Source organism: Sphaeramia orbicularis, chromosome 19 (assembly GCF_902148855.1).
Source record: "Sphaeramia orbicularis chromosome 19, fSphaOr1.1, whole genome shotgun sequence".
Lineage (NCBI taxonomy): Eukaryota > Metazoa > Chordata > Actinopteri > Kurtiformes > Apogonidae > Sphaeramia > Sphaeramia orbicularis.
The window spans coordinates 20521505-20536789 of record NC_043975.1 but is presented as its reverse complement, the minus strand read 5'-3'; the positions used below and the strand labels follow the sequence as shown (position 1 = coordinate 20536789).

Sequence of the window (15285 nt, the reverse complement as noted above, 5' to 3'; positions counted from 1 at the left end):
CTGCCAGAAGGGGGCGCGCATTGCATTGAAATGCCAAAGCGGAACCTTTGAAAAATGGTCTTTGTTGCAGTAGGAATGCATTAGCAAATGGACACTTCCGGTAAGTAAAAACAAAACAACCAGGCTCTCATCATTTAATAGTAAATGGTATGTATGTAGCTGGCATTATTGTGAAGACCACATAATGTTATTCAAACGTATTTAAGCAATGGTAGCCAAACTCTACTAGCACTACACGGGATTAGCGATCCTGATATTTGTCCAGGAAGCTCTACACTATTTTTAGCTAAACAGCTAATGCTAGCAGCTAAGGGCAGTCACGCGACGAAATAAAACTAAATGTTAGCATGTGGTTATCGCTTTAGGATCATTATCTGACGCCGGAAAAGATACGTCTAGGGAGATCATAAATCATACCAGTGGGACATCGATGACACAGCTGCCTGGAGCGATTTATACCAACGCTACATCACGGATACAAACACATCTGCTCACCATTAACTTGAAGTTAGCCGATACAGGCAGACACAATCTTTGAGCTAATTTTAATTAAGATGTAACAATGGGCAGTGGTGTTTGCCGACCAGTTTAGCTGCTCTGCCCGGGGTCATGTATGTCCGGAAGTATCCATTGTTCGATAGCTCACTACCCGCTGTGTAGCGGCTCAAAGCTGGGTTCTTGTCAGTGAGCCGTCAGTTTATGTACATGAAAAATGCCTGGGATGGTGGTGTTCGGTCGGCGCTGGGGAATCGCCAGTGACGACCTTGTTTTCCCCGGATCCTTTGAACTGTTCGTCCGGGTACTTTGGTATGTCGACAGCCTTCATATATGCACATAAATCCCCACAAGTTAGGCGCAATATTAACATCTGCCGGGTTTGTACCCTACTCCTCGTCTTTCAGGTGGATAGGCACCCTTATCCTGTACACTTATCATAAGGGTCATTTTGACTGCAACGGGGGAGGAGTTCTTCACAGCTACCTGGTTGGACTTTTGACGGTGTTGGGTCTTATCATCCTGTCACTATGTGCTATTGTCTACGTCAGCGCCCAAGGTAAATCAGTTATTTACTCTTTAGTGTTTATCTCATTTTCATACAGCAAGGGGTTTTAATTATAAATGCATGGACAACCCTCGAGGAAGGGGTATCTTCCAGGAGAACAAAGGCCCCACCCATTGCACATGAGTGCTCACTGAAGGATTTGAACAGTCTGAAAATGATGTGAGTCATATGCTGTAGCCTTCACAATCACTAGATCACAGTTCAACAGAACACTTGTGGAAGATTTTGGACCTGTAATTGTTGAACTTAATGTCAACGTACTAAATTAAAATAACAAATACTAATACACTACTGATAATTCTGATCACAGAACAGTAAGATAACTATAGAAATTTATGGAGTGATTTTAAATTTTAAGCAATAATTTCCCTAATAGTCAGTAAATCCGCTTCAAAAGTCTCATATTAGGCTTTGACAGCTGTCCAAGGGTCAAGTTTTCTCAATGCAATAGTTTATGAAATATCAGTTTACAGAGTTGATTGTGATTAATAAATAGAACTAAATTTAACTTTTTTTCTAGTACACTTTGTTTATGGTAAGGTCTTGGATTTGAAATTTATCTATTGTTATTTTCAGGTACCATCACAAACCCTGGCCCTCGGCGCTCTATTGCCGCGTTGGTGTATGTGCGAGCTCTACTCTACATCCCTGAGTTGGTCTGGGCCTGTCTGGGAGCTGTTTGGGTGTCTGATGACAGTAAAGGCTGTGACCCTGCCACAGTGGGGGCGGTCATCGCAGCAGTGGTTGCTAGGTGGGTTGTTCTAAGTAATACTTTTATTATTTTTATTTTTTCATTATTTCAGAATAAGCTGTTTTCATACTGTGTCTCTTCTCACCACAGCTGGATCATCCTGCTTTTCACGTTACTGGGCGTGGTTTTTGTGTTTGACCCACTGGGTAACCCTCGGCCTCAGCCCCCCACCATGGAGCCACTGGGTGTTCGAGACCTGGAGAGCAGTGAAGGCACCCAGTTCCTGTCCACAGCTCGCTCCCTGGCTGTCAAGGTGTGGGAGAGCAGGTTGCGACTCCTGTGCTGCTGTCTACCACAGGATGAAAGCCATCGAGCAGCATTTTCCAGCATTGCACAGCTTGTCAGCGGATTCTTTTCTGTAAGGCCCATGAGAAAACTAGTATGAAGAGCATGATAGTGACATAAAACCCACTTCAAGCTAACTGATGTTTTTTGTGTGTATGGCAGGACACAGATCTGGTTCCCAGTGATATAGCAGCTGGTTTAGCTCTGCTGCACCAGGAACAGGATAAGATGGAGCAAAGCAGAGATCCAGATGTCATTGCCACTCATAGCCCATCCTCCCCAATTGTATGTAAATTAATCAGTGTCTAGAATTTTTTTAGGGTTACAGTATATTTGTCGTGTGAATTGATAGATATGTGTGTAAGTATTCAATGTTTCACTGTGTTTTTCTATTTTAAGGGGGAGGATCTGGAGATAGAGCTGGAGAAAGCAGCTCACTGTATGCGGTTTGCTGCAGCAGCTTATGGATGGCCGATGTACATTTATTCTAACCCCCTAACTGGACCCTGCAAACTCAGTGGAGAATGGTAAGATTTCGCCCTTGTTTATTATCGTCACCAGGTTTTAAGATGTATGCTTAAGATTTGCTAAGATACACTCCAGAATCAATATACTGTTCACAAGACAGCAGACAGATTTCTTTACTTAAAGACTGTATAAAGGAAATTCAGACATTTATTTCACATTGTTTAATATACACACCCTGATACCATAAGGTACAACCCTCATAATTCTGAATAAGGGTGTTCAACTAACCACAGTCATTATAATGGTATAAAAAGTAGGCAATATTGGCATCAGTAGATCTCCTGCCCAAATGCTTGTTACTACACCTTCTTCTGCCTTCAGTTTTTGAGATAGATAATGAAAGGCTATACTGTTCAGTGAGCCGTAATATTAGCATGTTTGAATCTATGGTTCCAATTACGTATAGATATACATAATTGACCAGTTGATTAATCAAAACAGAAAGCCTATTAAGTCCACTAGTTGTATTTGGGATAGGAGGAGATTCAAATGTTACAACTGTACTAGAATTTACTGTTCATACACTTGTGACCTCATTGTTGGTACCCAAAAAAACCACATTCTTTTAAAAAGTGTGATTTGTTGTGAATTCTGTGGTACTGGTTAAGCTAAGTGTGGATGCACTGATGACAGAGCTGGAAAAGATAGAGGAGGAAGATACAAAAGAAATCAATGAAAACGAAAAGGAGGAGCTGAAAAGCATGTTAAGTTTTAAATATTACACAGATTTTGTGATTTCGCTGTGTTTAAGAGATCTAAACATAATGTCTGTGATACTCTGTAGGGGTAGAAGAGTCACATCATAAATGGGGCAGAGATGTGAATCGTCTGTGCAGTGTTACTATGTTGGAGTAAGACATTCTGCTGTGTGTTGTACTTGTGGTAAAATCTCTGTAAACCACAGCCTCTTGGGGTTCCTTGCATTAATAAACCACAGGATGACAAAATGGGAAACATGGGCTCATATGTCAGTGGTTTTCTGTGCACTTGAGTCCCAATGAGTGAATTTAGTCACATAATTGCATCATTGTTTGAACCATCACTGTGTTGCATTTGTTAATTTAGTTTAGATCCACTTTGTATATTAAATCTCTATATGTTTATCAGCTGTAGAAGTCGTGCAGCTGAGTATGACATTGTGGGAGGGGACCACCTTGGCTGTCACTTCTCCTCCATCCTGCACAGCACTGGTCTGCAATATCGAGATTTCATCTACGTCAGCTTCCACAACCAGGTAAAACCCAATCCTCTTCTTATTCTCCGCTTGGGTCTGAATTTCCCATTTTACCTTTATCAGCGATCAGACCATTCTACTTACTCAGTGGAGCATTTCAAACAAGAGTGTTTGTTGCAGATCTATGAGATCCCATTCTTTGTGGCTCTGGATCATAAGAGAGAGGCTGTTCTGGTGGCTGTCAGAGGAACACTGTCACTAAGGGTGAGTGGAGACAACAGATCCAGCTTACAATACATCCAGACATTTGTTGTTTCGTTGTGCTCTAACATTTGTTTTGTTTATTGTTATTTGGGCACCACTTTGCTCTCTGACACATATTACAAATGTATAACACTTCAACACAACTCACCTCTTTTACCACCTACACGAAATAGCTTCTGTAGCTCCATAAAAAATCTCAAATCCAATAATTTGAATATTAGGCCCTAAAATTTCTTACAGTTTTGACAGGACATGAATATAGACTGGTTTTGCTTGATTGAAACCTGTTGATAGTATTGAATTTGATTCAAGTTGCATCTGAAACAAATAATAATAGGAATGTTGGGCTTCAAGAAAAATATGAAAGCACTGTAAACATCATCTCCACCATGAACAAGTGAGCCATCACCCAATAGTCTTTTTTGGGAGCCCTAGAGAGCCGGGTATGATACAGTCCAAATGTTGTGTTCACAATGGTGTTAAATTTCACTTAATGAAACAAGCAGAAACCCTATATGCAAGAATCATGTCACATAGCATGGAGAGAGTGGTATTATAGGCCTTTATTGTTATGAAAAGTGTTCTCTATTTGTCTATTTATAAAGCTACAAGTCCAAAAAAGTTTGGATACTGTGTAAAATGTAAATAAAAACAGAATGCAAAGATTAAAAAAAAATTCATAAACCTATATTTCATTCACAATAGAATGTAGAAAACATATCCACTAAGGAGAGGAATGCTGTTCCATTCTTGTCTGATATAAAGGTCTAGTTGCTCACTCGCCCTGAGTCCTCTTTGAGGTTTTTCTCATTTCATAATGTGCCAAATGCTTCAAATTAGCGAGAGGTCAAGACTGCAGATTTTATTTTATGTAATATGCTTAATACAAAATTATTGCACCAAGTCTTTAAATACAGGGAGAAAAGCAATTAATTATAAGTAATAGCCTGCTCATTTATCGAGTATGTTCAAAATGTGATGAGAGACAGGTCTTTCCATGCTATTCATCAAATTTTATGTGATATGTTTATTTATCTGAATATAAAATGATGAGGTTAAGTTATGAAAGCTGCCGTCTGTTTGCAATTCTCAGTGCCTAACTTCTTGTTTGTTCTTAGTGTTCAGAATCACTTCCCTGTTTGCATAGATGGTAACTGATAGAATGATGACAGACGCTGATAAATATAGAACCCAGCTGGTCTCATGTAACCCTTGTCCAACATATTCAAATATCTCTTTGTATAGAAAAGCAAGTTGTAGTGGGAAGTGAGAGTGAGCTGAGTGAGTAGTGACATATGACTGCCCATGGAACCCGTTAACAGAAGGATTATCTTATTATTGTTTCTGAATACATGTGTTGTCCCTTCACTTTTGACCTAGGACATAAGATCTGGTGCTGTTATCAGTCACTCTGGGGTTGTTTCATTCTTTGTGCATGCTGCTCTCTTCAGTTTATCCTCCTACATATGTCTGACTTTGCAAATAGGTTGCTCATACAAATCTACAGCATTGCAAAAAAAATCACCTCAACACTCAGTTTACCTGATGATACTGTTCTTGAAGTAACAGCATGCTTGTATTTCCACTGCTAGTTTTACATGTCCCCTGCCCCTATGCTGTGGTTACCATCTGTTGCTGAAGTACAAACTAACATGACAGCAATATGGCAGAATCTCTGGCTAAGAAGGGTCTCTTTGTGTTTCCTGCAGGACGTCCTCACAGATCTGTCGGCTGAATGTGAAAATCTGCCCATAGAAGGAGTGTCTGGAGCCTGTTATGCACACAAGGTAAAATGTCCACCATGCACTTGTCTTTATAGACATTTATAACAGGTTGATGTAGACTGATGCATGGGTGTCTGGTTCTTGCAGGGAATGTGTCAGGCTGCAGGTTATATCTACAAGAAGCTGGTAAACGATGGCATCTTGAACCAGGCTTTCTCCATTGCACCGGTAAGAATATACTATATATAAATAATCTGAGAATTTCCTTCATTAATGTACGGATATCAGTTAAATCTATATGAATTTTATGTTTTTATGGGTGAGATTTGCAAATCTATCAGAGCCCATTTATGTCTTACCTTAAACTTCAAACAATGATCTGTGACTAAATACACTCAATAGTATGGATTCTTAGTCCACACTAATGCATTTATACCTAGCATCGACATTATTCCAGTCATGATCCTTAAAATAGAGACTTTTGGAAAAGCTGCTGACTCTGTTTTAGTTTATGAATGCCAAGAGTGCATTATAGTGTGGATATACAGAAACAATGATATATACACAAGGTCATCCTGTTGACAGGGTCTTAGGTCCTTTGCTGATTCATTGTGTTGCTATCACATGACCATTTCTGGGAACAAAACAATTCGCTTATAATTTCACGTTAAAGGCGATTCACTCCTTGTTGTATCATCTGACAGCTATTGTGTTGTTAAAAATTCCCCATTTTCATGCCATTTTTACTACTCTTACGTGATGCAGGCTGCTATTGGAGGAATTTTTGACAACTCCCATTTATTAGCCCCCCCCCGGCCATTTAATGTCTTTCTCAGGAATTTCAAAACAGACAGAGGCTCTTTCTGAAATGTTGCAATGTCTGGAATATATTAGTGTTCACGAAGCTGAAGTATAAAGACATGATTTGTGGTACAGAAAAGAACATGTACTGCACACCCCCTTCATATCTGTGTACCTTATATCACATTCCCAGATCCACGTATCAGTGGCCACTGCAGCTTGTTTAATTGACTTACTGCCATGGGAACAAATGTTTTTTGGTTTGTTGGTTCTTATAGATATGTGACTCCACTGGATGAAATATATCCCTTCTAAGACTTTCACTTTCATGTTGGTTGAGTACTTGTAATAGTCAGACTGCTGCTCCTCATAGATCATACAAAGTGATTAAAGAAAGTCTATATTGGGATGTTCTAGAATGTCAAAGGATAGTCACAACAACAGAAACCAAAAAAAGTTGAGCCTGCTGTTCGTCCTCTGTAGAAACAGAATCAACACATAAGTCCAAGCATATTTTTGATCTATGATACAAGTTATTTATACTGTATGTGTTGTTGCGTGTGCAGGAGTACAAACTGGTCATCACTGGGCATAGTCTGGGTGCAGGCACTGCTTCACTGTTGGCAATTCTCTTGCGCAATTCCTTCCCTACCCTGCAGTGCTACTCATTCTCTCCACCAGGGGGCCTCCTGAGGTAAGGAAGCCATACTGTAGCATCAGGAGATGTTTATATGAGGGTATTACAACTTTAGACTAACTTTCCTAGTGTATAAATAGTTAACATTGATAATAATTGACTACAAAAGTTCTGCATTCAAAACTTTAGTTATAGGTTAAAGTGTGTAGGTTTTGTCAGCAAATTAATTTGAAAAGTCAAATTACAATTCAGTAATCAAAGTCTTTGACAGTAAAATGCTCCCTTTGTGTGGTGTTCTATTTATTCATTTAACTACTGCAGGTATTTATTGAATTATTTTATGCTTTGTTGATACTTTAATGTGCAGAAATATATCATATTCTACAAGATCATATCTTTATAGCGTCACTGTCCCGTGGGAATCATATATCTCCAAAAAGTCAGAAAACCAGGACTTGACAATGCATGTTCCATTGAATACAGAGTGATATTTAATGGAAGAATGACAATATTTTTAAGCCCAATCCATAAAGAAGCAAGTCATCCTTCTTCCTGAAAGATCTGCCTCCAAGGCATATTGGAGAAAAAGTATTAATTTGTAGGAAATGGAAATGCTTGAAAATTACAAGTCCCTTAAATTTGTACTTAACAACATAAATATCAGTAGCTGCAAAGTGTAAGGATCTGTTTTGCTCTTGGCTTTGAAATAAAAGTGGTCCAGTTAATGTAAAGTGCTGCTGAGCCGATAAGTTCATGTGTTATAGTTTGACAATTACATATATTTATAGGTAAAATTCTTCTGTTTCTGTGAACTCTATTATGGTCACATGGTTAAAAACACCAACTGAATTAATAGATTCAAATGCTGACACTAAAGGTGAACCATAATCTGCTATATTTTTGAGGAAATCTTTAAAATACTGTGTAGTATATAACTTGTGTATCAGAACCATATTGTCAAGTATCACAAGGTAGTGTTTATGGTTTGAGTGACAGTGAGTTCTCTGTTTTGTCTTTCTCAATGTGCAGTAAAGCCTTAGCTGATTACTCCAAGGACTTTGTTGTCTCTGTTGTTTTGGGAAAAGACCTCGTTCCAAGGTAAGACTGAACATTTATTATGATGAGCTTTTACATTTAATTCATTACTTTGTACTCTCTAGAACACTTAAAGTAATGTTTTTACATTAGTATGACAGTGATCGGTTGTCTTTTGAGAGCAAATGTGAATGTGCTGTGGTGTGGTGTAGAGACTATTATAGCCTCTTGGAGTGATGCAGACTCTATTTTTAGCTCTGCCCTGTTATTATAGGCACATACAGGGAGAAAATAAGCCCAACTCACTCAACTACATTTTTCTCTCTTGTTGTTCATAGTTACTCGAACAGTATCGTTTTTCTTCTTTTCTGTCTTTGTCTGCAGGTTAAGCATTCCTAACATGGAGGATCTAAAAAGACGAATACTTAAAATAGTTTCAAACTGCAATAAACCTAAGGTAAGGAAGGAAGTGTAGATGGATAGAGAATCAAGGAGTGGAGATGTCAGGTGAAAAACCTTATGAGCGGAGAAGCTGCTGGAGAAGCAGCATTCTGAATGATTTTTAATGTTATGTTGCAGTACCGCATCCTGCTGCAGGGATGCTGGTACGAGCTCTTCGGGGGAGACCCAGATGACTTCCCTACTGAGATGGACAACAGGAGAGAAGAGGAGCTGAGCCAGCCGCTCCTTGGGGAGGAGTCACTGATAATTCGCCACTCATCGTCCTATCAGAGCCTGGCATCGGATGACTCACCTGCCCACACGGCTGCCCACTTACCTCTCTTCTTGCCTGGACGCATCCTGCACATCACAGAGGACGGCCCATCACGGAGGTCTGTTTGTAATTTATAAAATGCTGCTGTAACAACTTCTATAATAAGTTGTTTTCAAGAATCCCGGCTGAAAAACAGGGTTCCCACAGGGATCTTAAAAAATCTTAAAAGTCTTGAATTTACAAATCTGCATTTAATACCTTAAAAAACTCTTTAAAATGTATTAAATTTGATATGGTAGGTCTTAAGTTATGTTTCCATAAACTTGTTCACTGTATTACGTTTAAATGTGTCTGGTAAATGTCCAAAGAAAGAAAGTAACATTAGTCGACTCAGGTCCAGCTGTTCCAACCTTACTATTTATATTAAAATTAGGAACTAATTATTGCTAACTTTGCCATCCTTGGTGAGAAATTATCACAAAACATTCAGTTCTGTGTACAGGATGTTTGTAATATTCAATCTCTGCTGGTGTAAATAAATACATTTTCCTAAATTCTAGGAGTCACAAATTTTTGCCAGTATGGCCATGAAATAGGCATTAAATTCTGTTCTAAGTAGTCTTAAAAAGGTCTTAAAAAGTCTTAAATGTAACTTGTTGAAACCTGTCGGTACCCTGAAAAAGGAAGCGAATGTGAATGCAAAGTGCAATTCCACTAATGTTTGCTGATGCTGGGTCCCAAAAAATCTTGGTTCCAATTAAAAAAGGCTGGTTCTTTCCAGATATACTAACGTGGTGTTTTTTTCCAAGTCTTGTTATGCTGCCATTCAGTTTGTGGATCCTCTTGTCAGTGTATTGGTGGTCCCTTTGTAAATTATCCCTCCACATTTTAAGACTAATAGAAGACTTTTAAGTCTGCGGTGTAGTTTTCCTTGACAACCTGCTTGCCGGCTGAGTTGGATTTTCAGAGCTTTATTGAATAAAATGAGTTTGTTTGTGTTTTTGGCAGAGAGATCTACTTTGTATTTAAAAAACACACTAAGGGTTCCAACAGACTGTTGGACCTTAGCAGTCTCATAAGCTCATTGCCAGCTACGTTGTGTGACATGGATTTAATAAATGAGTACAACATGTGAAAAGAGTATGCAATGATAACATTTATTGGCAGGTTAATGTACTAAATGCTAATGCTAATGGTAATCACTAATGCTGGGTGCTGCGTCGATCAGGATAAGTAAAATGGAGAAACTGTATTTCCTTTTGGGATAATAAGGTGAATTAATGTGAATGGATACCTGAATGGATAAATATACTTCACTTAATGTCATCAGTGCATGTCATCTGTGAGTGTGGCTATACTTGTAAACAATTAAATTCAGCTATTATTAGATGACCTCTTTACTGTGCAATGTGCAACACTGCATTTTATATATCACCATGTTGTCTCCCCTTTGGTCTGTGAAAAATCAAGTACTTCATGCAAGATTATTAAAATATTTTGTTAATTAAATTTTTCATGAAATTTAATGGTATGTAATTATAATCCAATCCTATTAGCAGAACTTCAGTAGATCAAATAATGTCAGCATTAATTCTCTCTTGTATTATACATCATGTACAGCTGAATTTACTCTTATCAAACACAACTGTATGTGTTGACATGAAGCAACTAGTTGAAATTATTTGGCAGCATTTAACATTTTTTTAGTTAGTGCACTTGCTTTTTAAAGCAAGTCAAAGTTGCTAGCATAGCTTAGCAAGTTCACTCTTTGCTCTTCCCAGCTCCACCCTCATGCACAAATAGGGTCACTTCTGGCTCCAGAGAGCCAAGATGCTGATGGTACCAGTGTCAACCTCGAGGCTCCAGCAGCAGTCTTTCATTTTTGCAAAAGTTATACTAACCTTTCAATTGTTTTTTTGTTTGTTTTCCTCAGATCCTGTTTTTCCCAGGTCAGATACCGAGCAGAGTGGTCCAGTGAAATGGCATTCAGGAGTGTTCTGATCAGCCCCCGGATGCTTGCAGATCACATGCCTGATGCTGTGCTCAAAGCACTCTGTAGCCTCACCAGTGACAGGCCCTTCTCCCTCTGCCCCTCATCTATATCCAACAACCAGCACAATACCATCTGATACGTACAACAGAAACTTTCTACTTACCGTATGTCTGTGCTCCCTGGCTCCATCATAAGCCCACTACTTGCTTGTGCGTAAGCCGTGTGACATACTCAAACCCGTGATCCCAGCTTCTTTGTTCATATATACATGCTGGCTACAGGCTTGATCCTAAAATCCCATCAGAAACATGTGGAAACTTGATTGTAATCATGAAATGAGATTAACTTGTTGGGTTTCATGAATGAACCTGACTTGTTGGAGGGAAACACGTTGGAGCACAAAGACTTTTATTTTTTGTTAAATTGCACTTTGAATCATTTAATTTAAATAATTAGTTGAATTTAGCATTTTGAGTAACTTCATGCCACGATTACAGAATGTGCGTTGTGTACAATATTTGACAGTGCTGCAGTTTAACTGTAAAGTCAGTGTTTTACATTTAGTGTCTGTGTGAGTGCTGTTTCGTGGGTAGAAGGTCACTGAACGTGTCCTAAGTCTTCCTCCCGTGATCCAGGGTGTGAGGACAGGAGGGAGCCTCTACCTCACAGTGTGGATTGTGATGTGTTCATTGCATAGTAACTGGTCTGTTTTGTGTTCATGTCTTGCAACATCAGGGTGAACAGTGCCTATGCATTACAGAAAAACAAGTCAGCAGAATTGTTTAAACAGAAAACAGACATGAGCGCTGTGTATTTACAGTAAGTTCTGCATTTTCCTTGATGCAGTTTGATTAGTGCATGGCGAAAAATGGTTGATGTAAGAGATAAAAAGATTGTACCTAGACATTTTGTGGGAACTTGTTTACTTGCCATCATTTTTTTCAGGAAATATACATTATAATTTGAATCTACTGATGCCTGCATAATAATTTCTCTCCCTACAGTGGATTGTATTGGCCTCCTTGATGCAAATAAAAGCATTTGTGAAACACTTGATTTTTTTTTTTTTTTTTTTCCTGAAGTAACCTGTTGCAAAGGCAGAAAACTAAACAGGGACTAAATAGGTGTAACAACATAAGGATTTTAAGTTCCAACAAGAGTCTAAAATCCTTCCTTTCAAACACATAATTAGATAATGGGACGATCAATAATCGTTTTTATTTATTTATCTTTAACCAATAAATAGATAAGTGTGGATTAACTTCCTTTATATCCATCCCTCCCGGTTCTCTTTAGATCGTGACGTCAGCGCGGCTGTCCGTCACAACACTAGGCCTCTTCGCGTACATGTCGTAGAGTCCGATTTCAAAACTCCAGCTGAATAAACTCTTGGTAGTTGTATAATATGTAGCCCGTAAAATAAAAGTAATAGTTGTGCAGCTCTTTGACCAATCTTTATAGACACGAGAAAATGACCGTCAAACCCGCGATTGATTAATTTACAATATTACTAAATGCTACTAAGGATTATACATTCAGTGTAAATCAGACTTCAGTAAGGGCACAGAGTCCTTAGAAATCAGTCACATTACTTTCATGTCCCTAAGCTTTCTTCTTACTTTCCTTAATAAATTCTCCGCCCCTCGTACGTCACTGAGTATTCCAATAAAATTGAGCACCACGACAGATATGCTAAGTCATTTTTGGACTGCGTTTATGCTTTGATTAGCTATTAATTAATTGCGGAGTTGCCACAAACTTAAACTACAGGCGTCATAGCACAGCAGTAATTGTTTTTGGAATCCCATACCTTTTGCCCTTTGGCTTTTAACGTGCGTTCCCATATTTCCTACAGTCTGTGAAGGCAGCAGCAGGAGCTCATCTGTTGGACAGGGAAACTAATCAGCGGAGCCAAGTTAAGACTTTTCAGTACTGCTAGCGATCAGGCTAGCGAGCATTGCAAGTCATCCGTCCAGAGTGCTGAGGAACGCAGGCATTTTTCAGAAGTACACAGCCTTTGCCATTCTCAGGATAAGAGCTATGTTTTAGAAAGTTTTCCTACGCTAAAAGTACCAGGGCGGACTGCCTCTGGCCAGCTGAAGCTTGCAGCTAGCTCATTAACGTTAGCTGGGAAAGAAGTGCAAGTGGAGGCAAGAAAATGGAGCTGGACGAAGTAGTCCTGTATCAGGACGACTCGGGCAACTCCGCTATGATGTCCGAGCGGGTCTCAGGTCTAGCCAGTTCAATATACCGCGAGTTTGAACGGCTTATCGAGAAATATGACGAGGACGTAGTTAAAGAGCTGATGCCCCTGGTCGTCGCCGTGCTGGAGAACTTGGACTCGGTGTTTGCTGTCAACCAGGAGCACGAAGTGGAGCTGGAGCTGCTCAAGGAAGACAACGAGCAACTGGTTACCCAGTACGAGCGAGAAAAGGCACTCAGAAAACACGCAGAAGAAGTAGGTTTTCTCACACTACAGCCAAAATACTTTCTAACCCATATTTGAGCTGTGTTTGGATACTCTGCTCTGACAGAGGAGTAAGTGCGGAAGCCGATTGGAAAATCTGGCAATTCAGTGTTCAGATGGTTATCACATTCAGCTGCAATGTTATTAACCCGAGTTTGTTTTTTATATAACATTTTCAAACCCTTCTTTCATTCGGCATACTTGGGGATCCCATTAATTTCTTAATTGAGAATAGAATAAGCCTTATACCTTTTTTTTTTTTAAAGTAAGCTGTTTAATTGAATGTTTGTAAAATACCCTTGCCATCCTATATATAATTAGTTTTATTTTAAAGATTTCTGGCAGACCTCAAATGGTCACATATATTCGCACAAATATTATTTAACTTTCAGATTGTAGCTTACTGCATGAAGTTCATGGTGACACTATAGCCTAGATGACAGTTCATCTACAGTTGTATGAGGGGTAGTGTACTCCTCTATAGTTCCCGTTAATATTTAAACTTATTTCTGTAATTCATATATCTAGCAGTTGCTTGGCTACTCTACAGATGTTACAGTCAGTCATATTCAACTTGACTAAAGAATGTGGTCATACATGATCTGATTACACTATATAATTCAGTGAGTTACTGGCTCCACTACAGTCCAACCTGTTTGCATTTGACAGGCACTTGTAGTTTTATGCATTAACACAAGTTTGCACTATTGCAACATCACATATTTTCCCCACCTTCAGACCTGCCATAATGCACAGATACTAAGCTTGTGCTTAGTCCATGGTGGAGAAGCTTCAGTGAAGATGAAAGCACAGTGCTGTGTGTTTTGTATCACCAACTTACTGTCACAAATTCAGCTGCGCTCTTATACACACAGCTGGGTACACTGTCCCTCCTTTCAGTATGTATTATTAGATATGAGGTAAGGTTGTAGAAGCCCTGCTCATACTAGGGAATCAAACTCACAATATCTATTTTCTACGTATATCCTTCATGTATTAGGCTTTTTAAAATTGATATTGGATTTTAAATAACTTACTGATGGCTCATGATATTCCACAAAATATATTATCTGAAATAAAACTAATAGTCAAATTTAGCATTGGAAATCTGAAAAATAAGTATTTAATCAAAGATGTTTGTGTCAGCATATCAATGTTGCAAAGTATGTGATTGTTAGCTATTAGTGTATATTTTTTCTTACCTTTCTTTTTACATTCTCTCTTCAGTCATATCACAGTGGGCCTTACATGATTTGACCTGTCAACGCACAAAAAGCGCAGGTGTTGATAAAGTATTAACAATAATTCTGTTATATTCACAGGCCCCTGTAAGAAATGACAGTGAATCTGCATTCACAATAGCATGGCTGTTAAACTGAAGTGGTTAACTGGAATTCACCTATCATTAATTTCATTATTTAGTCTCATACATGTGAACATTTTTTTTGGTGAAAAGGCATGCATAATCCAGACCACAATTTTTCTCACTTTTTGTTAAACATACGCTGCTATTAACAGGATTCACACAAGTGGTTGAAATCCCTGAAATTTAAAAAAAAAAATTTATTGGATTTTCATACACACATGACAATATCTAACATGTACAATATTTCCATGTGTTGTAATTAAAGGTAATAGACAGTTGTCTCTAGGGGTGTAAGAAAATATCGGTTCTGCAATATATCACAATATTTCATTTCACAATACAGTATCGATATTAAAAAGTACTGTACTGATATTTTTAGGTATTTATTCAAATGCAGATATTGTGGAGGTTTAGTTATTTATTTATTTATTTTTTCTTTTTTTGTTTATGTTTTATTTATTATTATTTAACACTTTTATTAA

General features: G+C 38.5%; 2 protein-coding genes across 5 annotated transcripts in view; both read left to right on the top strand.

The window, feature by feature from the left end:
• Positions 1-61: 61 nt before the first annotated feature.
• On the top strand, positions 62-12021 carry daglb (diacylglycerol lipase, beta). Its single transcript, XM_030121404.1, has 15 exons — positions 62-807; positions 903-1054; positions 1640-1814; positions 1905-2172; positions 2262-2384; positions 2499-2626; positions 3735-3861; positions 3982-4065; positions 5775-5852; positions 5937-6017; positions 7157-7284; positions 8257-8325; positions 8647-8719; positions 8842-9095; positions 10911-12021. The coding sequence occupies exons 1-15, from the start codon at positions 713-715 to the stop codon at positions 11104-11106; spliced, it is 2031 nt and encodes a 676-aa protein (XP_029977264.1). The 5' UTR covers positions 62-712; the 3' UTR covers positions 11107-12021.
• A 716-nt stretch (positions 12022-12737) lies between these two features.
• Positions 12738-15285, top strand: part of spag9b (sperm associated antigen 9b) — a 42708-nt gene continuing 40160 nt past the window's right edge. For 3 of the 4 annotated variants that reach the window (XM_030121393.1, XM_030121391.1, XM_030121392.1), the window contains exon 1: positions 12738-13428. In XM_030121393.1, the coding sequence (XP_029977253.1) occupies positions 13129-13428 (300 nt within the window). In that variant the 5' untranslated portion in view covers positions 12738-13128. The remainder of the gene's footprint in view (positions 13429-15285) is intronic. The other variant, XM_030121394.1, reaches the window with a different exon arrangement.

Bases quoted from the DNA above. Each gene is read 5' to 3' on its own strand.
- daglb (XM_030121404.1), top strand. From the start codon at position 713: ATGCCTGGGATGGTGGTGTTCGGTCGGCGCTGGGGAATCGCCAGTGAC. The intron at 1,815-1,904 runs GTGGGTTGTTCT...TTCTCACCACAG, and splicing joins ATCGCAGCAGTGGTTGCTAG to CTGGATCATCCTGCTTTTCA. The intron at 6,018-7,156 runs GTAAGAATATAC...TTGCGTGTGCAG, and splicing joins AGGCTTTCTCCATTGCACCG to GAGTACAAACTGGTCATCAC.